Below are 25659 nucleotides of genomic sequence, written 5' to 3' on the forward strand. Positions count from 1 at the left end.
TTCTCAAAAAGCTGCAGTAGCTGATGTCTGCATTTCCATAAACATCCGCCACTTACAAGGAAATCTTGCTTAACAACAAAATTAAGGGGAATTACATGTAGACCTGTCTCCTCCAGAGCCGTCTCTCCCTAATCCACAAATTTGTTTGCTTTTACCTTCCTTTTTCAGGAAAAGGGCCACAGCACTACATGGCGGTACTTAACTTGCATCTGAGAGAAGCCGGCGCTGAGATTAACATGACCGCCCTTTCCTCTGGCAAATTATATTCCTTTACCAAGCAACCTTCTTTAATAATGCATGTCTGACTAAACAGTCCTTGGCAAGGACAGCAAAGCTGATCAACTGGAGGCCGCTCTGCGGTTAGATTAAGCCAACAGCAGAGTTTAACTTCCGCAGCTGTCTCTGACTCATACCTTGTAGAACTGGAACGAGTTTCCTTTTGACTCTGAAAACTACCCTGAACTCTGTAAAAACGCAGCAATTAAACTAAGCTTACAAGAGGGATAACCTTACAAGAGATAATGAAGAATTAAATTGACATAATTAGTTATTTAGATTTGCCTAACCCTCTGAGGGCACTCGCTAATGCCAAACACTGCCACTTCAGATATTAAAAATATTGTAATAACGTAACACTGATATGAACTAGACAAGGAATTATGTTTAGACTGTTACTATGTTTTCACATAATATGTGAACATATATTCATATAATGTTTACTATGTTGTCACCTCCACGAGGAATATAAAGCCTGCAGAAAAGCTAAGGTGTAAATACTACAGTGAATGACAGCAGAGGAAATTAGGAAAAATATAACATATTTCTTTGTGGATCACACGGATTTTAACCATAGCTGTATAGTTTCTCCTTACTCGGAAAAAATTCTCATTCAAGTACGGAGGTAATTTTGCTCGAGTAAAGTGCATTCAACCCACTACATATGTGTAAGTTCTGCTACCTGGAGGCTGGTATGTTAGCACACGAAGCTGAAACATTCTTGCGTCTCTGGACTAAATCTTAATGCATACCAAGTGAGAAGCAGTTTACTGGTTTTGCAAGAGAAATACTTCCACTCAGTTCACACTGAAGTGTTATTCACACCACCTACATCCTCTGCCTAAGTTAGACAGTGAGAAAACTGCCCAAAGAGGCAAGCTGGTGCAGGGCAGCTGGTGTCCTGTAAATTCACACCACAGCTTCACTGAGCAAAATCACCCTGTGCATTTTAACAGCTCCGATCTCTATACTATCACTTGAATGGAAGTGTACTATCTCTGGTTTAACAAAAGGTGTAATGACTGTAAAAAGATATTAATCATTTATAAAACAATAAATGATTTAACACTTGTGCAACTTAAAAGATACTGAATTCCCCAAACTGTAAAATCTAAAAAACCTGTTTGTTCTTTGCAGACTGGAAAGAGTTTTAAAATGGAATGGTTACAGAAGGGAGCCGAACAGATTCCGTCCTCATTTAAACAATGGAGCTGTTTCTGCCAACCATCGGTGTATCCAAGAACGAAGCCAGGTTCCAAAACTAGAGATGTAGCTGGGATCACATTTCTTGTCTTTCCAAAATATTTTGGGGATAATAAATGATCTACTACTGTCCCTGTAAACAGCCAACAATTCTGTGAAATTCTGGAGACGACAGGGTAACACGAGCTGTCAAATGCCAGGTCGTGCCACTTGATTATGGTGTTTATAATATTAAATTCATCTGATAAGATGTTGTATTTGCTGCATTATTAATCTATATTTTCAGTTTGTTTTCTTCAGAATTAAACTGACTGCTACAGACAAGTTTCTAACAGAAAACACAACAGCAAAACAATCCAATCAATATAAAAAGACAGTACATTACATGTTTTGAAAAAAACACCTTCTAGTGGTATGGTTGTGGTAAAGAATGCTAGAAATATTTTAATTCATTATTCTGTTAACATTACACAGTTTAGACACATACAGTTCTTCAGAACTAACAGCAGAGTGTGATGGGAAGTTAAAAATCTCTACTGCTTTACAAATGTGAAGACAAATATTAAAGGAACTACACATCACACCTGTTTCAGAATTGTATCAATGGAACCTTCTCTCAGGCCCATGAGCAGACATTATCCCTCTTAAAAAAATTACTCAATAGGTAAAACTATGACACCGTATGATTTTATACCTGGGCTAACGTTGCAATCTGTGGTTGTGCCTGTACTGTCATCTGTTGGGTTTCTGCCTCTGTAACGGCTGCATCTCCACTCTGCTGGTTCTCTGCTCCAGATTCCATGGTCATTTAGTTACCTACAATCACAATATTTGTCGTAAGTCTGGGTTGGTATGCAAGTCCATTATTCTTGGTGGATCTGGTAGCAATCACTGCAGCTGAATTCCCATTACTACATACTGTTTTCATTTGCTTATTAAAATATTGCCAAATTATTAGCATTCAAGGCAAATTTTTTTCATGCCAAGTGTCTGCCTCAGGTTGACTTTTCTGTGTGTAATGTTTCTGAAAAACAGGTCCAGTCTCCTCCAATAACAAGATGAGAAAAAATGCATTTGGCTCATCTTAAAAAAAAATGCGTGAGCAATTGCACTATGATGATCCAGTACCGCCGCAATTTGGAATAACGACGGGCAGTTTGTCGGGAAGGGCACTCTCTCAGTGCCAAGGTGACAATATGCCCTGCCACAGCCCTCCCTCTCCCCCCCTCAACTGCAGTTTGCAGATGACCAACAGCAATTGCTCCTGTGTTGGGCACCTAGTTTTCAGCCTTATTCTGTCTGAACTAAATATGCAATATCTCCATGCAAATTCTTTCCACAACCAGACTGCGCACGGCCCTACGTCACAGCAATTTAGTGTTTTCTACTCGGTCATTCTAAAGACAGTATACGTAACGATGGAAGCCATTTCTACTTGAACCTTATTGCAAATAAATATTTTTATATTTAGAGGTACACTGTAATTTGTCATCACCTAAGTTTTGTACCAAACATAGCTCCTTTCTAAGCAATACATTTCTAGAGCAATAACTGAGCAAGCCTAGATCGCCAGAGCACATAACTCTATAAAAAGAAGTTGCATAACTTCCAAACCCATGCATGTAGGCAGAGTGCAATGAATGTTAAATTCTGCACCGATCTGTGAAAATTACTTTTTAGTTCTTCTTTAAATACTAACATGAAAATATTTAATATACAAAAAAGAACTTCAAAACACAAGGAAATGCTCCCAATGGTGATATGAGCAATACCACTGTATTATACAGAACTCCAAATACCAAATATTAAGAATGGATACTACCTCCATAGCCACAATACTAATCCTGTGTACTGCCCTGTGCTGCCCAACCTACCCAGGCCTCTGGCTATCCTGAGGCAGCACACCTCTCTTCAGAGTTGGAGCAAAACAACCAGCAGAGCATTTCTGCTTTGGGAAAGGGCCAGGAGGCAGAGGATGCTCAGATCAGAAGAAAGGTGGAAAGAAGGAGAACTGCCCCTCTCCTTGCTCAAATTCACTGGCCCCCTCAAGGAAAAGACTTACAAGTGTCAATACAGGTGATGGTACCGTGATCACATTCCAGACATTTCATTTTAAATGCGAAGTCAAGAAAACTTCAATTTCAATGCAAAGTATACTCCAGTGTCACAGGAAAGAGAACACTCTGTGGAGATGGGTTGCCTAAAGCAGCAGAGTCACATTTCAGCCCTGAGTGTAATATGAAATTTCTGTCTTACAGTAAACAATTGCTAATCCACAAAGATAAAATAGCCTTTCAAAGTCGTAGCTGCATCTCACATCAAAAGAAAGCAAGTCAATGTATACAAATCAAAATCTGTATATTTAGCACTGAAAGTGACTGTTCAAATGAGCTTTTGTGTTTGTTTGTGTGTGTGTGAACACTGAACTGTTTAAGTAACAAATATTTAGTTCCAACAACAGTTTAGAAACTCTTAGGAAATGAAAAGAATTAAACTTGATTTTCCTTAAAAACAAACTATGGAAGAAAACACATTTTTGGAAAAAGTAATTTAAATTCTTCTAAGCATCTAGAATTTTGTTCTGCCTCTCCCTGTTGCCATGAATTTTGTGCCACATAAACCAAGTAATAGTCTGACAAATGCTCACAGATAAACAAAACTCCACCTATATGTATGTACTGATAAAGAGTCTATGAAAGAAATTAATTGTAAATTCACTCAATTTTAATTAGTCTGGACATTACAATTTTTTTAAGAATTTCAAGAATAGCCTATGTCCATGCAAATACGATAACCCCATTCTTTCCTAGAGAACCAAGTCTTCATGTTGCATTTAATCTTCCAGAAAGCACAAAAGAAAACTCATGCACTATTCGTAACACACATTACCAAACAGTTCTTAAAGGTTTCATTAATGACAAGTTTAAGTGGTTTTCTATCCCAACTTTAACACACGAATTATATTTTAACAGTCTTAGTCCTCCATGTTATACACCCGATTTTTCTTTTTGAGTAGTCTGCATTTTTTTAGAAGTGCAAACCATAGATCAGACTACTGCAGGTTTCCCTTTGATTTTTATCATTTTTAAGGAGGTATCCGGTTTTATCACTTTTTTCCCAAGTATCAGCCAGTTTGTCCAAGACAAGCAAATCAACAACTTTCTCCCAATTCCTATACATGTATCATGGTGATTCCAGCCAAAGAACTACCTCATCGGAACCATTTCAGGAGCAGATCTTTTGCATCAGCAACATCTCCCAGCCAAGTATCTGAAAGGAACTTTAAAAAGCAATTTCCCAGCTACAAACTCAAGTATGTTGCAAAACTTAATAATGCTTTTTTGTTTGCTGATAGAAATCGTGACTCCAGTATGAAGTCAACTGCAATACAAATGGGATTAGAAATAGATCAAATGTGCAAGCGAGGAGTCTCTTGAATCAGGTATTTGGCAATGTCTGTGAAGATAGATGTTGCCAAATTCCTGCTGATAAATGCAATGTTTTCCTAGGAAGAATTTCCAATCCTCTCACACACTATTCAGCAAAAGACCTCTGTTTTTACAAGCTTGGTTTCTACACTTGCATCATCTTTTGCATATGTAATCAGCAAAAGCATTAACTGTTTGAGGTGATCCCTCCTCTACAGCACCAACGTTTGGGAAATCAAATTCTTAACGTGACTTGCAAACACCTAAAAGGAACCTCCTCATAACATAGGGTAAGCACCAAGCAATGCAGGAAGCTGCCTGCAAGATTTACATCTTGACACATGAAGTTTAAGTGAGCTTCCAATGTAACTTGCAGGTTTTTTGACAAGCTCTTAGTCTTGTTTTATTTGCAGGTTCTAAGTACTCTTGAATTTGGTTCAATTTACCTTGCACTTATACATCACAGTATTTGCATTCTAACATCTCCACTGCTACCTTTTACAATAACTTGTGAGAAAAAGAAGGAAGCAGACTCTTCAGCATCATGGCATCATAATCCAGATACACTGATGACTACATTCTTTCACGTTTGCTTTAACTGTACAGTATTATTAAGATTGCCAAGATATACAAGACCGGGCACCTAGAACATAAATACTTATTGTGTTATGGATAAGACCATGATGGCTGAAATTAAGGTTATCAATTCCTATTAGGTCTTGCAATTTACTAAGTTAACAGATTAAATGATGTTGGGTTTGAAACCTTAACCTGTTCACATATACCAATGTGAATGGTATATGGAATGGCAATCCTTACATCTCCTTTCTAAGCTCTCATATATCCCTAGTCTAGACAAGCTTTGCTGTCCAGTACCCTGGTGTCCTTCTGTTCTTGTGGGTGCTCAGGCCCACCCCACCACTCCTTCCTTTTGCTCCTCCTGCCCCATTCACAGTGGCCCATCCCGCTCCCCACTGGGGCTTCTTGAAGGGAGGCGAGGATCCCAAAGCGTCCTGGTGGGGAACAAGTATCAGGGCAGGGAAGGCATACGGGAGCAGAGGGAGCACATTTTATTCTCATTCCTCCTTGCTTCCAGGCTACTCTTCATCTTGTCAGGAGAGGACATGCATCCCCACTTTGATAAAAAATTAGTAACTGCTGTAGTTCATCTTGAACGAAGCATTCTAAATGAAACTAACTGAAAAAATAGTTAGCTGTTAACAACAGAGTTGGAAAACCAGAGTCTGCTTGACTAAAACACCATGGCTATGAACTCTGAACACAGGTTAAGAAAGCTGATGAGATTACCTGGTTAGACGTGGTTTAACTTCGGACTTTTAGGTAATACACAATTTTCTTTATTAGTTCAAAAGAGCTAGAATTATACTTACTAACACTTTCTTAATAATATACTTACTAATGATCTGAAACTCTGGAGGTGAAGAACCAAACAGCGAAGCATTCAGCTGACATCCAGTAATTTGTTTTAGCCAAATGAGGACTAGGAGAAAGAAGTTCAGCAGAAGATAACTAACTGTACTAGCTGAATTTACACCACAACAGCAGAAGACAGATGCTAATACACACAAATGGTTGTGGAATGCAGGGGAAACTGAACTACACAAACTCTAAAAAAATCCAAATAAACCTGTCTCATTAGCTGCATAAACCCGGGAAAGGGGCCCAGGCACTGCTGCAGATAGTTCACATCAGATTTCTGCTTAGTATGTGTCTATGATATGAAAAGCTAAAGTGTTAGACTGCAACAGTAGTAAGATACAGGGTAATCTTTAAAAACTATATTTGTACGGATGGACCCTATACATCAGCTGGATTACAGCACAGAGGCTGGAAGTCCATCTTTAAAATGGGTTCTGTGGAAAGTGTTGAGAGAAAGCAACCATTTGTGGCAATGAAAACCTGTTGTACGAAGAGACTGGATAGAATTGTATTATTTTCCCCAGAAAGGAGAGAAATGCTTCAAACACTAAAAATATATTTAAATTAGTAGCAGAGTAAGTAAACTAGAAACAGTCACTGTCTGATTATAAGAACAGTGAAGCTGAAAGGTGGCAAATCGAAAAGTATAAAAATTAAAATTAAAAAATATCTATTTTAAAAATATGAAAATTGATACTTCACGTACTGCACAAATAGAGCACTGATGCTGGTGATGATAAGCAATTTATCAGGATTCAAACAGGCATCAGACATGCACACAGATAACAAGAATATCCAAGAATATCCAGAATTAGTGTGGTTATTTCATAACGAAAACAGTGCAGAACTGAAAGGAAGATAAAACATCATGAGTCAGGATTTAAATCAATCTCTAATCCTTAAAAAAATCAAATAAAGATTTTCATGAGGGGGAAGATTATGTCACATGTAATTCTTGCAGGTTCCAGTAGTCTTTTGAGGTACCTACTGATCTTCAGTATCTTAAAGACAGGATGCTGAACTAGGTGCCCTACAGATAATGGTAACTCCTGTAATCTATGTTATTTAAAGTGCATATCTATGCTGTGTATTCAGAGCATGAGCAGAGTTACCACTCCTCCCATCTGCTTACTGAGCCAGGAAGACATAATTCTGTCTTCCCACAGCTTCCCACGTCTGTGGTCTCCCTGGTATACTTTGCTTTCTTACTTCTTTTTCTATCTCCTATAACAAATGCCTTCACAAACTCCAGCATCTCTCCTGAACATTAGGCGCTGCTCCTTGGTTTCTTCTTGCTCGCATGAGCCATAGAGCTTTGCTGCTCTGCAGACGAGGCTGCTTTTTGTCTCCCAGGATGGACTGAAGAAAAAAGATGGAGGTCCTTTCCCAAACACCACTAAATCCAAGAACCAAAATACTTCACTGTGGCTGTTACAGCAGATGTAACTTTCCATCCACTTTCATATGCGAAGGTCCTGAATGCTTTCTGTGCTTTTCAGTTGCGCCAGTTGGCACAGTAAAACATACTACTTCTCCCCGCAAGCCTTTCTTTAGTTTGTCTTCAGCAACATTGTGGTGACAATTCGCTGTTATCAGTTAATGCTTACACTGACAGTTATTGCCCATAAAATATAACTAAGGCCTTGAGGCAACACGGTTTGCTCTACACCTCAGACATTCTGTCACAGCCCGCTCGCAAGCAAGAACAGCTTTACCAAGTGACATGTTTTAAAGTCTCCCTTCTCCTCCACAGCTAGATGACGACTTCTGGTTTTATTTTATTACACACCCAGATTTTGAAGAACAACATGACAGCCTCCAAAAACAGCGCAGAGCAGAGACCCAACAAACCTGCGCCCATTCAGAGCCTGACTTGTGCCACATTCAGCCAGACGTTCACCCAGCCATCACCTGCAGAGGCCACCTCTACTGCCACAATAGGTTCCTGGTCCAGTTCAATATCCAGCCACTCAGCTGCTCATGGCAATGAAGGGCCAGGGCAGCGACGGGGCTGAGGGAAGGGAACTGGAGGCAATGCCTGTTTCACAAACCCTGTATTCGGCTTTATTCATAGCAAGCATGCCAGTACAATTGTTCAGGAAGCAAATACAGCTCCACTGTTTAAAGTTTCAGGCATTCGACTCACTCCATGTTTATACGGCTTTATAAAGTCACAGATCCACCACAAAAGCACTGAAAAAGTCACCAAACTCCGCTCTTGTATGCTATTATTTGTTTTCACCTTTCCAGTGTAATTACTGAGAACATTCACAGGGAATCTGTAAACATTTCCGCTGTTACCCTGCAGCACAGCAGCCCTTTCAGCCGCGGCTCAACAGCTGCTTTACGAACTCCATTCAATGGCTGCCAGACTGAAAATGTTCAGAGAAAAATAATTTTATTTACAGCGAACATATCGGACTTCAAATAACCAGTAATAAATGCTCAACAGGACAAGACAGGCCCATAATTATCTCTCTCTGTCGCTAATGACTACAGTGGGTTGGCACAGGAACTGCAATTTACACCAGCTCTTCTCTGTCATCCCAAGCTGGCAATGCCCGGGCCACTGCTCTGGGTGTTGACTCCGGCCTGCCCACTCCTCTGGGTGACGAGACTGTGTGCCATACTGTGAACACAAACCTACGTCTGTGCTTCATCTTAAATCTACCTTCCACCACGTCTCTGAACAGGTTCACCACATAGCCACCAGATGGTGGTGCCTGCTTCTGGGTCCGGGCAGTGCAAGGGCTGGAGAAACCAAGTGGAAGTGGAAGTGGAAGTGGAAGTGGAAGTGGAAGTGGAAGTGGAAGTGGAAGTGGAAGTGGAAGTGGAAGTGGAAGTGGAAGTAAAAGAATGGTCTCAACAACCACATCCACTGAAAATGCCAAAAATGGAGAAGAGTCTTCAGATTTTTTGCTTTCACACACAGCAATCTGCCAGGTAAATTGAAAAATTAAAAGCTGGAAAAATTCTTATTGTCACTGAAGTGAAAATATTTTATCTTGAATTTACAAGAAAAATTTAATCTCACTGTAAATCTTGCATAAAGCAGACTCAGACCACCCAGTGAACTCAATACCTGCAGTTCCACTTCTGTCTACATCCATATGACACTTGGAGAAGTGTCTGAAAACTCTCTGCTGACTGAACACTGTAATAGCCAATGCAAGAGAAGTGAACAATGTAGATCAGGGAATAAATGCAACCAGGAGCCTTGATTATGTGTAACAAACTTTTCTGGCCATAACTTTTCCAACAAAACTTCTAGCGCAGTTGTAGCTGCACTTCCAAAGTCTGTGAAAATTTCTCATACTTAACAGATTTAGATATGTAAATGATGAAAGTACTGGAACAAATTACTTGAGTTGCATGCTCAGCCTCCCTTTCTCTAAAGAAAAAGCAGTGGCAGATTTTAAAACAAGGGCAGAAGACCAAAAATCTAATCTTACAGCTACAGTGGCAAGCACCTAAATCATCATGCGCACGTTAAGGCGTGAGTGAAAGCTGTTTAAACACCCTTTGCTGCTGGACTTTCCTGATCTGTCTCCACACTCTTGGCATTGTAGCAGCATCTAGGGTTTCTGTCTTCAAGCTTTTTAAAAGGAAAAGAGACTCTGACAGCAACTAACTGCAGTTTATTTCTTGTATCACGGATTCTATGAATAAATACAAGAGCATCCAGCAAGCACTTGGTACACACACATAATTTGAGTTTAATCTATACTGCCTTTTCTTGCTCAATACAGAATCATCAAGGGCCCTAACCGAATTACAACTTTTCCCTTCAAGAATGTGAACTGGGAACTAAAAGTAAGCATGAACCTATCCGCCCAGTTTGGAAAAAAAAAAAAACACAAACACCTACATATTTTAATTCTACTGATAATTTATCCCCTTCTAGTTCAGAAATTCCCCCAAAATACTGTCAGGCTTCATTTAGACAAAACGTCAAAACAAATCCCAGGAAGGTTATAAAGTCACTGGGTAATTACTATTATTATTGAAAATATAATCCATAAATAGGTTCTATTTATAAATGCTCTGTCCTCATATTGAATGCACTTAGGGCATTGCAAGACTAATTCACATGCTTTACGCCTGTGATCCTTAACTTGCAACAGAATTGTGGTAACTACTTAATAAACACCGTTAGTGGATATGTGTAGGAAAAAAAACCCCAAACCACTCCAAAAGATGCCTGCAAACTGAATTTTAGAGAAAACAGAGATTTTTAAGCATGTCCTGGGCAGTACATACAATCTATTCACAAAGGCTTCATGAGGATTTGCGTGGTTCTGAGAATTCAGCACATTTTGTAGTTCTTACACATTTGTTGCCAGTATCACTATTTATGCAGTGTATTTACATACAAACGGACTGCATTTTACTACAGCTTACCATCTTTTCTCTGACATTATTCTTATAACATAAAAAGCACCTAATTTTCAATCTATGCTGATTTCTTGTAACTCCTACTAACTGTAGAAAGCAGCCTTCCTTTCACAAAAATGAAACCACATGGAATTGTAAAAATACATGTCTCTTTTCTCCATGTGTCTGCTGAAAGTACTGTGGCTTACTCTGAGATGTGTAGCTGCTGATTACTTAATAAAAATTATCACAAAAATGTAGCTGAAAAGTACTATTTGTACACAGACATCTTAAAAAAAATGATAAAAAAGAGGCATCAAAAGTATGACAACATCTAGGAGCTAATGCTCCCACTGAATGCATCACGAACTCCAGAACAAGCTCTCTGTGACTGGTACAGGCCTAGCACATTAACAATCAGCAAAGGCACTCACAACGAGGTTTAATTTCTGGCCCTAGCCAAATCTTCCTTTGACCTTTGACTGAAACAGCAGCGAGTGAAGAACTGACAAATAAATGACTCCATGAGCTCTGAAGCTGACCTCTCAGCACAACTGACTGTGGTGACATATAGCCAGCCACTTCTCATATTCACACTTCTAACTTTAGTGCTGAACTGTGACCACACGCTACTCTGATGGCAGTTTTTAATAAAAAGAGGATACGATTACATCTGTACTGAGACCAGTGAGGTACCTTTTTGTGTGTGTGTGACTCCAAAAGGCAGCCTCTGTGATGCTACCAGATGCTGCAGTTCACCAGTATTGCTCCTTTCTGCAAACAGCAGGTACCTCACACAGCGAGGTGGGGACGGCCCCTGCTCAGCCCGTGGTGAAAGCTCGCTGGACATGAACCATCAATACCCATCTAAAAGCCACAGGGTGTACTACTGCAGCTGAACCCAAGCAGTGAGAGTACAGCAATAGGTACAATAAACCAACATCTCTGCTCTGCTCACAAGGCCCTGTGCCCAAGCTGCTACACCCTACGCCTTAGTATGGGTTGTTAGCTTGGGCTCAGTGCCACGCTAAAGCCACCTACGTGACCCCTGTGTAAGGAGGTAGGTTATACCTGGCTGGCAGTGAGCAATTTAGAAAGAGTGCTCTGTTACCACCCCGCTATCTAGACATGCCAAATAAATAATTTATCCTGCTGTGCTGGTCAACAAGCGGAACGTTTTGGGCCACCTCCCTTCATAACAAAGATTGGCATGTGAAGGTGTTCCAGCAGAAGAGTTAAGGCAGTCCAGAGTGGCAGAAAGGAGAGCTAATTCTGCAAGCAGACAGACACTTCCTCCTTCCCCAGTGACAGGGATAAAATGGGAGATGTTGTTAGAAAAGAGGACTGTGTCCCTACCAACAATGAAAAGAGTATTCGGAGCAGAAAACGATGACAAGTTAGTAAAATGAAGATTCATCTAAGAAGGTGCATGTGTTCCTTTTTTCCACTGGGTAGACCTGTCAGGACTTGAGATTTCTACTTGACCTGCCAGAGCTGTTCAGATGGATCGTGTTTGTTCTCTTCCAGAAGCATTTCTGTATCTTACGGCCTTTTACTGCCCTATCATTCATTCCGGAAGAAGAAGACCCACCTACAAGGTACATGAAAAATTTGAAAAACTTTTGACATGTTGTAAAGATCTTCATCCATGTGCCAAGCAACCTTGAAACATCCTAGGTCAGAGGCATCAGCTGGAGGGACTGCTGCAATCCCAAACCTGTGGCAGCGTGCAACTCCGCAGGGAAAGGCTCTACACATTTGTATTAAATAGACAGTTATCTCCAAGGTGGGGAAGCTACTGAAACTTGTTCTCAGCAAACAACCACAGGAGTGATGACGGACTGCTCAACAGAGCTACTCACCTACAGAGAGTGAAGCAGGACTATGATGTTGTTAAGGTATTTAATAACACTGCCTCCTGCACAAGCTTTGCTATATATATGTGGTACAGAGATTTACATGGTCTCAATCATTGGGTCCATGACAAAAGCTTGGAAAAAGTGAACAATGCTAAAGCTACTTTCAAATTACATAGAAAATCACCCAGCTCTCTTTTGGTGCTCAGAGCAGGTCAGGAAGAACTTATTAAAAAATAAAAATTAAAACCAGAGCATGACACAGACTCAAATCAGTCTAGTTAACCTGAGTGCTCCAAGCCCAAGGGCCAAGAATAAAACAAATAGTAATCTTACACCTGTAAGAGAGAAAGGAATCACCTCCATTCAGGTGTTTCTTTAATTGTAGTAATTTAAATCACATACCAGGTATGATTTATTGGAAACATATGCAGGAATGTGATAAAGACTGATAACCATATAAACATGTTTATTACTACCTGAAATCTTTCCATTCCAAAGCAACTCGTCTTCAGAGTCTCTGTTAATTTTACAGTGTGAAAATATTAACAGACATGTCACATTAATCAGAATAGCATCTGTAAGACTGGACTGAAGGTTCTTCGAGATTACACTGATTAAAGATGACACTCTAATGTAATATGAATGTAAATTTATATTCTGAAACTTAATCTTCTGGAAAGTCCCAGAAATTCAGGGGACTTTCCCATGAATAAAGCAAATGTTTCCTTTCCCATCCTATAATGAGGGAGGGCAACTGGCAGTATTTAAAGTTCTTTATTTGGCCTAAAATACTAAATTAGAGATCTGCATTTCATCATCCATTTGCTTTGTTCATGCAAAAACAAACAAAAGAGCCTGAGGTTGGAATACTGTAGGTCACCTTAGCAAAATACTGCAGATTGAAGAGGGTCAGATGTTGGAATCCTGAAGTGACACAGATCACACTTGTTTTCACATCATTCTTTTATTTCAGAGAACTATCAAATGTGTTAAGAAATTCAAGGCAATCATGGAGTTTTAGGCATTATCAGTAGAATAGTTAAACTTGACAAGAGAATTCCAGATAGAATTTGTGTCTCTGATGAGATTTTGTCTGTTGGTGAGAAGGGACAGCTCCATTGCTAATGTTTCCAGTCCACTTCTGAGTGTCAGTGACTAAAGTATTAATTCATAAAAAATGCCACTTAACGTATTTATGCAGCAAGCTTTATAGGCCTAAACTATGAAATCAAATACTGCTCTTTCCATTTGATGTTTGGAATGTATGTGGTATTTCTAGAGTTCAACCTATCGTGTAACAGCATGAAGTTATGTAACTTGGTAAATATTGCAAAGTCTTGTTTAAAAAAAACACAACACTTCTAGTGAGTTCAGAAAGAAAACACAACAAAATGGATGTTTCAGACTAATGCTTTCAGTGTTTTATTAATAGATTAGCTTTAGAACTGGTCATCTGCAAGTACGATAGACTGAATTATTTACACAAAGCTGACAGTTATCAGATATAAAGTCAAACGTCTGAAACGAATTAAAAATAACCTGTATCTGTACAAGCAACATACTTTTTGCTATGATTTAATAGCTTTGTTTGCTTCTTAACAGGCCATATACACTATTTTTTGCTTCAGCACTCTCCAGTAAGTGAAAACTTTCGAATTCTTTCTGCAGTTGGAGTGCTACAGTAGAGTGTGCCCAGGCATGCACAAGAAAAACAGCACCTTCTTACGAACTTTGCTTGTGTCCAATTTCTGAATGCATCCTATTCACAAAATTTATTGCAGCATTAAAACCCAAAGATTCAGGGCTTAAGCTACAGCTTAGACTTGGAAGTATTTTAAATCCTAAAATTGCTCTGGTTTTACTAGTTGTACTGAAATCATCATTGCTTGGTCAATTAGCACTAGTCTTGAAGCAACGGTAGACACAGTATCTTGCTTAATGCACCAAAGTTAAATTGATGAACCACCCTCTCCCTAAAAACCAAATTAAATGAAACAGTAACCAAGTTTTGTAGTAAAAAAATTTTGACTGTTATCAATCAAGTGGGTTCCAGTCTGTTTTTCACGTATTTTTATATTTGCCTGGACAGTGCAGTAGAGCTTCTTAAACGAGAAAGATCTCTCATACATCTGCCAGGAAGATCTATTCTGCAAAAGTATCATCTCCAGAACAGAGAATAATTTATCTTGGTTCTCAAATACTTAACTAGAGTTTAAGACCTGCATTACCTGTGGATAACACATCTGTCTCAACAGAACAGAGACATGACTTGCTGGTAACACCGAAGGACAGAACGATGACCCTGAGTAAGCAACAGGAGTCACTGATGAAGCAGAAAGGGCCGGAGAAAGAAAGAGAATCTGTGTTTTGCATCAGTGTGTTGCACACAAAAGAAAATCTCCATTTTGCTTTCTGCAACTACAGTCTTACAAGCACTTCTGTTGGCAGCACTGCCACCTCAGGCTCTGCTTTCCTCCAGATTCTCTCTTATTTACACCTTTACAGCTGTCTGTGAGGCTGTGTAGTAAATGAGACTGGGCAACTACAGGTAGACCAAAAAACACAACTTATTTTTATCCTAGACCAGTTCTTCAATCCAGTTCATGTCACTGCCTCACAGACAGCCGTATTGGTGCTACTGGCACAGGAGCAGGAACACGGAAGGTGGAGCAGAGTCTACCCTGCTGCGGCCCCGCCTGCAAATGAAAGCAAAGTAGATCAAATCATGGGTATAGGTGTCATAAGACTGTGGGAATTCAACAAAGATGCTGAAGAAAACATCTATATTCTGTAATTTGATTATTACTGTTTTACTGATGACTCTGCTTAAGAGTGGGAGGCTGGAAACAGGATGATTATTTTTATATAGTCAACATTAGCCTTCTGAGGATTGGGCAGAGACACGCATTTTTCAAACAGCCACATCACCGACAAGGCAGCTGTTTGCAGCAGGTAACATACTTCTTCCTCTACCCAGCCCAGGTTAATGTGCACTGGTTATACACTCCTTACGCTACAACTTTCATGCTAGTAGTTTCAGCCACAAGCATTATTCTACAAACAGGAAGACAGGCCAAGGCATCCATCAGTTTGTAGTAACAGTGAAACTAAAGAGAGCTCACCACCCAGGTGCCTTGGGCCAACTGACAGGGTTTATACCACGGTGTTGGACCTGGACCCCTGCTGAAGCTTCATCTTTCAACTTGGGCTTGGTTAAAGAAAAGTTATATATAATTCTCGCCATCCACTGGGTTCCTCTTAAAGAAAGGGACCTAAAGAGCTACCCTGATCCAATCTCTTGAGAAGACTAAAACCTGCCTCTGATGAGGAGTAACTAGTTTAACCACGCAGGTGCCACCAGGCTTTCAAAAGAGGGAAACTTTTTTTTCTTCAACCAAGACACCTGCTGTGTTCTAGCTTTCCTAACTGCAACGAGAAACTGATGTGGCTGTGACCACCATGGACAGAGCCTGACCCTTCACATCCACACATGGACGTATCACAGTTCCCTGAAATGGGTCTGCTGACCCAGCTCTCTGCTACGGAAGGGGGAAAGTTGTGTCCCCCTCCTTCCTTTCCCGATGATCTCTCTGAATTTGCACCAGTGTTGGTGCTAACAGCATCTCAATCACCACCCGATTCAGCTCACTCACACAGAAGAAAACTAATGAGACAAAAAAGCATGTTTTTCTTCTGGCTTAGTGATTTGAACTGGCTCGTTAGATTTTACAGCCAACGTACAGGATGGGTGAACACCACACAACCAGGAGCAGGAGAGAAGCAAGGAGTAAGATGCCCATCTCTTGAGAGCCACATATGGTTGTATGAAACCACAGCAACAGACAACTTCTGCTGGTATTACACTGTAGTGTTAGTACACGCTGCCCTTTTTCACGTCTTCCCTCCCTTGGTATCTCCTAGAATTTTCCTATCAGCACAAAAGAGAAAAATTTGGATGAGTTTCACAAAGAGGGGTAGGGGTCCTACTTCTGTAGTAATGTCCTAGGCTTTTTTTTCTCCAAGAGAAAGTTCTCTACAATCTACAAAGGCATACATTTACAAACGCTGCTCATGTTGTATGTCACTTGCAGGAGTGGAAAGGCACCAGAAGAGTTTGAGGCCAGGCCAACTACACAGAGCCAGAGGAAGAGTCATCAGATAAAGGCAGGAAAATAACGCTTCCCATCCATTATTCCATAGAGTATAAAAGATAAGCTAGATAAGAAGAGATATTACACTCAAGCCCTAGGAAAGGTGCAAGGAAAAGCAAAAGTAAATTGATATTTGACTAGCAGTAGAGAATGAGAGAAGGTTTAGGGAAACATCTATCAGAAAATGCGTGTCATAATATTTGAGGCAAAGTGTCACAGGAGATTGTAGAGTTCCTGGATAGATGATCAAGGAGACTGCAGCAAAGAGCTGCAGAGAACAGTGACAGGAAGCTAGAAGTTAGAACAAAGCATGTGAGAACAGGACTGAGGAGGTGAACACAGTAGTTGTTAAAAAAACACACGCAAAAGATGTTTAAGCCAAGTAAATAAACAGCACAACAAACAGTATGTATACATGATACTAAAGTTTGGGAACAGCTGCTGCTCATGTTCGTTTGCTCGTATGTACCACACAAAACCTTAAACTTAGCTAAATGACCCACTGCTGCAGCAAGAACAACTCCAATGGGACCTATGTCACCCAGTTTAGCGATAAACACAGCAATGTAGGTTGCATTTTCTCATTCAGCAGCACTGCTGTTCAAGCTGCCCTTATCTTCCTGCTCATTCCAGCCCCATCCCTTCCCCTGATTCTGCTGGTACGGCTACAGTGCAGCCATACAGTGCAGCCATGCAGCAGCCAGGGGAGGGAATGATACAGGTGAAAAATAACCAGGGTTCCCACCCCTCACTCTGCTGGATCATTTCTCCAGTCAGATTTACCATGCAGTTGCCCAAACATTTGTGCCAGTGCAATGGAGAAGACATGAACAAATCGACATGGAGGTTGCTTCAGCCAATATTACTGTCAAAAAAACTGTACATGTAACTATGGTTTCAGTCCATCAGGAAGTAGATAAACTTAAGAAATTCTGGATTTTTCAGGCTATCATTTTTGGGGGTTTTTTGAGTCTGTTCAAGAGAAGAACCTGCTCTTTTCTGAGTTTAGAAAGCTATCTGAAAAAGTTTCTGCCACAAGCGGAAAATATAACCCAGCCTTACAGTTCTTCCAAATGAGAGGGAAGAAACTTTGCTGATAACCTCATTGACCATACAAACTATCACTCTAACACTTCAGAGCATCAGAGATTTTTACACACCTCTTGAACTCTCCCCTCCAAAAAGTGTGAAAACATCAAGGGTAGACATTCTTGTTTCAGTTTCCTGCATGAAGGTAGCTTCAAAATAGATCATTATAAGGCTTCTTGCAGCTTTGTCTAAACTAGCTAGTGTTATGTTGTCTCAGAGACCTATTAAAAAGTAATGAAATCCAGAACAGCGATTCACAGGATTCTCCTATCTATGGAAGTATTTTTCCATCTTTCACCTAATGGGCTTGATTTATGAAAAACATCAAAACTCACAATACTCTCAGGAGAAGAACAGGTATGCTTATTACCACTTATCTTAAGTGGTAAAAGAAACCCTGTACCTATGCACTTTGTTCAGAATCACTGAGAGTACCTAACAAGCATCAGTGCTGCTTTAAACTCACGTGTATGTACATGACTTAAATATATATAAAACATACACACACACATCCAAACAGGAACACATTTCCTCCGAATTCTTTACCCTCTCCCCTTTACGTGGCTCTTCCATCATCTACAGTTTTCTATTCTTTCCACCTTGCACAGGAAACTCCAAATCCAGCACTGCCAGAAAAAAACAGCAGCAGCATGAATGAGAAAATCCTTGTCTGGTTTCAAATGCTTTTTTACCTAAAAGATGAACCAGACCCTGGCACATCTTCACTTCCTGCATAGTTGACAAAGACTGTTTTAGAAACATGGAAAAATGGAACGTGTTGTATTCATTCTCACTCACCTTTTTAACTGCAGTACAATCAAATGATCTAAAAGTTTTGAAGAATAGAATAGGTATCAATGCCTTCATGCTAGGCAACATACAAAGATCGTTAACCACAGATTGCTCAGGTTTTCATAATCACCATGAAGCATGACCGCACAAACTGCAGATGAGGCAACGCAACTTGTGACTCAAAGGAAAATCACTGCCTTGACATGAAACTTCAACTGTATGCAGCTAGGGCACCAAAGAGCTCAAATCAAATTCAGCAGGGTTGTTTCTGTAGATGAGGATCGCTGTCATGTCTCATGAAACTAACTTTAGATTACAGGCAGAAAGCTAGCGCAGCATTCTCACTGCACAAAAGCCTTGAGAAGTGCGGCATGATCTCCATTTGCTTCCAGAGATCCGAAAATAGAAGTGAAGTGTGAATATCCCATTTGTTTCACAAGGGTGTCAACAGAAATTCCTAGTCAGGGCCTTGTCTACTACAAAATCTGCACCTACAGAGCTGTAGTACTTAGGCAAGAAAAGGTTGTTTGCTTCTTACTGCAGCAGAATAGCCACTTTCCAGAATAAGATCAGCTACTACAGAATATTTTATATTTGACATCAGTACCAGCAATAGCTACGCTGGTACAGGCTTCCAGGAAACAGATTGACGATTTGACAGTCTAAATGAGATGTTTCTAAATTTTCTGTATCAGCAGACCCCTCTTCTCCTTTCAGACTTTTTTGTGTGGTTTTTTTTTTTTTTTCACCCAGGGTAGCAGACACCCTTATCACTGAAACTATGGGAGAAAAAAGAAAATAAATATATAGATCAGATGCAGACCATTCATTGCAGATCCAGACACAAAACCATGAGTACTAATCTAAATATTGATGCTCTATCAATGAAATTAAAGCATTAAAAATTATCACACTCCTCTTTTCTATGTGCAGGTATTTCATTTTAGGTCACCTGTAAGTGATGCTTAGCAAATACATAACCACCTCTGCTCCCTTTTCTCTCTGATCTAAGAGGATACAAAGCCAGTGAGGAAATGTAGAGATCTGTGTTAGAAAATATGGATTTGAGAGCCTTTCACTCTGTTATGAAATCAAATAAAGTAAAATGTTGTGTTTCTAAAGCTACAAAAAATAAGCAAGGATTTACTGTCACATTTTTGTATTTAAAATAAAGTGTGTATTCCATCAAACCAAGAATGAAGGAAATATAACAACCACTACTCTCTCTTTAATCACTATCAACAGCTACATTGCTTACTGTAGTCCCCTGATGTCTATTAATCAATTACAACTTTAGAAACCCTCTTGTCATGTTGGTATTATTCAGAGTGAAGTGATGTAGAGCACCTTTGGCCTTCATTTCAAAAGAAGTGGTGGAAGTAACAGAAAACAGAAGAAATTCACATACAAGGAAGGCCAGGCCTATCTACACATATGAATCACAAAAATCCATCTTGAATAAAAACTTATTTCAGTGACTTCACATCTTACTGTAAAAAATCCGTATTTGTTGATACAGGGAAAGGTGGAGACTCTACTACACACAAGGAGAATCTCAAAATTCCTGTGTTTCAAAATGGTCACAATGTATATTTGGTGGTCACAATGGGGTTGAACAGAGATATCCCATATTCCTAAATAAGCCTCTAGTCCTTTATTTAAGAAATAGGAAACTTATTCCTAAACCCAGAATTTTTTTTTTCATGACAGGTGTTATTCCAGAAGCAGATTATGTGCAGGCATTTCAACATTTAAAAGGGACCGGAAAACAACAAAAAAACGATTTAAAAAAAACGTTTTTGTGAAGAAAAGTCATATGACCTATAAAAATTTTTTATCCTTGTATAGATTTGAGAGGTGTAACAATCTTTGCTTAAAAGTTTTTTAGAAGGCTGCCACGTAATTTTTACTTATTAGCGTACACAAAAATGCAGATATCCAGGTTTTGAAAGTAGAAATAAAGTCAAAATAATGTATTTTCTTCTAGGTAACGAACTGGGAAAAAAAAAAACAGAGCTGCAGGGAGGCAAGGCAGGTGTAAGGTGGAAAAGGCAGTCGAGTTGACACTTGCTATCACAGCAGGGATAGAGGTCAAATCCTGCTCGCTGTGCAGCACCTAAGAGTCTGTGGAAAACTGGCAAAAAGCAAATCCCAAACCGAGATTCACCAGCCATGGCCAGGCTCAAGTTCACTTTGGGTTAAAAATACTAACAGGAAAGAAATAACGCAGCAAAAGGGAACCGTATCTCTGTTACGTGACCTGCGCATCGGGCTTAACGCTCTTCGCTCCGAGACTGCCCCGGAGCGCGGTGTTGGGTGACCGCGTACCATCACCCCTTCGGCAGCCTCCTGGAGACGGCCGTAACCCACGCTGCAAATAAAGGCAAACCACCAGACCAAGCGCTGGCCCGAGCTTCCGTGCACAGATTTTATTAAAAACTTCTCGTTACAGAGCCTAGGAGCGTGTTACAGAGCCTACGAGCACCCCACGCACTCGTTTTCACCACGGCAAGAGTTCGTTTATTTATTTACACAGCGCACTCGGGAGCACCGGGGAAGTGAAACTCTCCGGGCGCGCAGCGGCGGGCGCAGGCGGCCCGGGCGGCTCCGCAGGAGGGCTGCCCGCCCGCCCCGGCCGGCCGCGCGTCCCCGGAGCCCGGCGGGGCAGCGCCGGCCGGGAGGCCGCGCCCGGGGCCGCCGCCGAGCGAGGCGGGCAGCGCCGGGGGGAGGAAGAGGGGCGCGCGGCGGCGGCGGCGGGGAAGCGGGCTGGAGCGCAGGCGGCGGAGCGGCGCGGGGAGGGGGCGCGGGTGGGCGCGCGGCCGCCCCCCGCCGCCGCTCCCCCCTCGTCGTTCTCCTCCGCCGCCTCCTCCGGGGGCCGGGGGCCGCGATCCCCCTTCCCCGCCGCGGTGAGCGCCGCCGCTGGCTGCCGCCAGAGTCGCCGCCGCCGCCGCCCGGCCGTGGCAGCCGCCGCCGGGGCCGGCTCCCATCCGCCATTATCCTTTGTTCGCGGCGCGGCGGCGGCGGGGATGTTGCAGGGCTCGGCTCCATCTTTAAAGCGGGCGCCCCTCCCGCGGGCGGTGCAAGGCCGGGCCCCCGCGTCCTGCCGCCCGGCGGCTCCCCTGGTCCCCGCCGGGCTCCATTTCCTTCCCTCCCCCCCGCCCCTGTTTGCTGGGCGCCTTCCTCCTCTTACCGGTTACCAGGCTGCTCCGTCACTGCTTTCGTTCGCGCCTAGGATCTCGCCGCAGTTTTATTCTCTCCCCCACGTAACACACCGCGTCAAACTACACCTCCGCCGCGTCACTCACACACACACAGGCGCTCCCAGCCCGGCGACAGGCAGGCAGCGGCCGACTGAGGAGCGCCAGCCAGGGAGCAAGCGCCGAGCGCGCCGCGGCCTGTACGGAAACCGCCGAGCGCTCACGGAAAACGCCGAGCGCCCGGCAGGCGGCGGGAACGGCCGAGCGCGCCGCCAGCCCCCGCGGAAAGAGCCGAGCGACCGCGGAAACGAACGAAGCGCCCCGGAGGGGAGGCGGAAAGAGCCGAGCGGCTGTGGGAAGGCGCGAATGGCGCTTCCGCCCGGGGCGGCCCGCGCGGAGAGCGGCGAGCGGGACTGCGGCGGGGCGCGCGCCCCTTTGCTCCCCTTTTGCCCCCCGAGCGGGGCCAGGGAGGCTGGAAAGCCGCGATCGCTCACGGAACCGGCCGAGCCGCCCCGGAGGCGGGTGGCCGAGCGCGGATGTGTCTCCCTCGGAGGGAGACCCCGCTGTGGGCGCCGGGTCTGCCGAGTTCATCAAGCGCGTTCCCACGCACGCCCTGGCGCCCCGGGGGACCCTTTTCCTAGGGGCTCCGAGGCCGGAGCAGCCATCTGGACCCCCTTCCTCAGGACCTCGGTTTTCCCCCCAAGACCCAACCACTCCTTGTCTTCGCAGGCACAGCATGTGGGTGAGGTGCCGTGAGGAAGCCATGCTACTCCTCCTCCGTGCCTCCTGGCTGCCTGGCGTCTCCGCTGTCCCCCGTGTCCCCGTCCCCCCCCGCCATGCGATGAAGTGCTCCCATTCCTCGTGTTGCTCCTCTAAACTCTGCCTGGTTCTCGCTCCAGGGTGCGACTGCTGTCCTGCTCCCTGCCCTCACGGGCCCTGTCGCCAGCCATGGTGACTCACAACCAGGCGCAAGGCAACCGCTGCTCCATCATGACACAAATATCCCTGTGAAATCCCCCAGCCCTGAGCAACCAGCTGCCACCGGCGCTGGAGGGACAAACCTGTTTTGTTTTTTTGGAGGCACAGACAACAGGCGCCAAAGCTGTAAACCCACAATTGTCAGAGCAGCGGTGGCCGAGGTGGCAGTTGGCACCCAGAGCACCAGCTCCGAGCTTTGTCACGTCTCAGGAGGGAGACATTGTCACAACGGGGCAGGGGACGAGGTACGAGTTTGTGTCTCGTCAGAGAAGAGGAGCAGCCACATGCTGCGGCCCTCAACCTCTCTGCAGTGCCGCGTGACATCCATTGCTGGGGGTTTTAAATGCTGGACTTTTTGTAGGAAAGGTTTTTCAAAGAGTTGATGCCACCATGGAGCAGGGAACAGGCCAGCGGTGCTCTGGCCGGGTGAGTCCAGCCCCGTCTGCTCCAGTTCATGAACACAGTTGAGTCCACCTGATCATACACCCCGAAGAATGAACTTCTCAGACTACAACCAGATAAAAACTATACATTTCCTCACAGAGACTACTTTTCGTTTCACAAAACCTCAAGATGGCACTACATAACAAGATTTGAAGCTCTAAATCTGGGTCATTTTTGCAACCAGCCTGGCACAGACACCCAGCGAGACACCACTGCGAGGCCATAACTGCCGCAGGTGCTGCATCGGACGACACTGGAGTGTGATTTAAATTAGTTTTGCTCTTGTCAAGTCTTGTTTTCTCAAGAAGGTTGAACTGATTTTACTTACTCTGAGTTTCATCTAACTTCATCAAAACTTACAAGAGATGGTGCAGAGAGCAATCACAGGTTTACTTTGCCTTTGATTTTGTTGATTACAATTATTCTAAAATGAACTGAAAAAATATTTGAGATTTTAAAAAAAAAAGGCAGCTCAAGTTAAACAGATAAAACATTGTTTTATTGACAACACTTACTATGGCTTGGGCCACAGCTCATTTTCTGCTTCTGCTGCACTTTTCCGCTCTGCCATGCCTGCAGACAAGAGCCCCAAGGTTGCAGCACAGCATTCCTCGGCTGCCACCCTCGCCATGCCCACTTCTCCCCCTGGGTGTTGTGGACCTGTGCTGTGCCTTTGGCTCGTATCTGATCCTGTCTGTAGTGTACAGCTGACATAATTTTTGGAAATTATTCTCTCTTTTTCAGAGTCTGCTAGGATATGAGAGCTTGATTCACTAGTAGGTTTTTTACAACTCTGATTGGGAGCAGAATTTTTCTGCCATTTAAAGCTTTTGAGACAGGTGAGAAATCTAAGATCAGTGTTTCTAATTTGGTCTATTCATTGACAGTAAATGGAAATGCTTCTCACTCCAAATCACCAGTAGAGGTGCAAAAAACTTGTCTCACGATCATGTCCTTCTCATTTCATTCCACTAGATACTAAGGTAGAGGGTGGCTTTTGGTAGTGTTTTGACATTTGAACTCTAGCCCCATTGCACAGAGTTTTAATATTTTAATGTGTGTTTAATAAAGTATCTTCTATGCATTTTGATACCATATAAAGAGGTAAATCAAACTAGGTGATTAAAAAATATGGTTTAGTTCTGCTAAAACATGGACATTTTGCGGTGTGGATTTTAGTGTTTGCTCACACCTGCATTTCAAGGAGTGATTCTAAAATCAAAGTGTAAGGGATCGGCCTTTGTGCTCCTCTTAGGAGAAGTAAAGTACTTAAAACAGAAGTAACAGAACGAATTAACAGAACATATGTAGCCATCTGAGTGTCTTTTGTTTGATCCGTGGATTTCTTTATTTGTTTTCCCTTTCTCTTTCTCCTTGTGTTAATGTTTGTGTTGCATCAGCTTCTTTTGCCCCCTCAAGTGACCAAAATCATATCCATTCTGCACCCATGCATCTTTCCCAGAACTTGATTGCTCACCCTCATGCAGCAAGCCTGAAGAATCACAGCAACAAGTCTTTAAGGGAATAAACTCTGGTCCTTGAAAGGCAACTAAAATGCATGTCTTGGTTTAGTTGCCTTTCCCTCACTAACACCTACATGTTCCTTTCACCGTTGCCTCTTGGGGAATCTGTAGAAAATGGGATAGTAATGATGTGCCAATTACCAACAAAGTCCAACAGGGAGAGGCTGACTTGGGGAGTAAACTGGAATGCTCAGCAGTTTTCTTCTTCATCAGCAAAAGTTTGCTTGATGATGAGTGAAACTCAGCAAGTTTAATTAATTTTCTTGCAGTTAAGCCTCAGAGGTAAATTCATTAGCTTTGCATCTTCCAGGTTGGTTATCCTGGGCAGTGAACAGCATTGCAGGTTGATTGCCTGTGGCCCAGGGTTCACAGGGGCTAGCAGGTGACATACAGATCAAGAAAGCTTTGCGCTTGGCTGCAAGGTGTGGCAGAGCCACACAGCACACATTGCAATCTGGAGCAGTTGGCACTGCTGGCGCTGGTAGCATGCAAGATAACATTTATTGTGGAAACACAGATAGACCCTTTTCAGTCTACACACCGCTGTAAAGAGAGCAACACAAGAGTATTTTCTACTGGCCACAGCCACCTCTGGGAATGATTTATAACACAATAATCTTTCAGCATCAAATACTTGAGGACCAGTGTGGTCTTGCAGTGCAGGGACAGAGAGAGAGTGTTTTGTACAAGTCTGACATTAAGCACGGGTATTGCTGGGGAGAAAAGAAGGCAGGCTCTGCTCTAGGGCTTCACAGCTACATTTGCTAACGGGTATTCTCCCGAGGAAAGGGAGGAAAGGAGAGTGTTTGCGAATAATGAATGTGGAGGGAGACAGATGTTACGTTGGGCAGTTAGTCAACTGTCCAGCACTTTTCAGTGTAGGGAGTATTGCTTTGCACTTTCCA

General features: G+C 42.7%; 1 protein-coding gene across 1 annotated transcript in view; it reads right to left on the minus strand.

Annotated features, from left to right (window-relative positions):
- CREB1 (cAMP responsive element binding protein 1) overlaps positions 1-21971 on the minus strand; it is a 42954-nt gene extending 20983 nt beyond the window's left edge. The window contains exons 1-2 of the mRNA XM_086616092.1: positions 21803-21971; positions 2174-2295 (exon numbers count right to left, since the gene is read on the minus strand). Coding sequence (XP_086472218.1) covers positions 2174-2287 — 114 coding nt within the window. The 5' untranslated portion in view covers positions 2288-2295; positions 21803-21971. The remainder of the gene's footprint in view (positions 1-2173; positions 2296-21802) is intronic.
- Between the last annotated feature and the right edge of the window lie 3688 nt (positions 21972-25659).

Source organism: Tauraco erythrolophus, chromosome 8, assembly GCF_009769465.1.
Source record: "Tauraco erythrolophus isolate bTauEry1 chromosome 8, bTauEry1.pri, whole genome shotgun sequence".
Taxonomy (NCBI): domain Eukaryota; kingdom Metazoa; phylum Chordata; class Aves; order Musophagiformes; family Musophagidae; genus Tauraco; species Tauraco erythrolophus.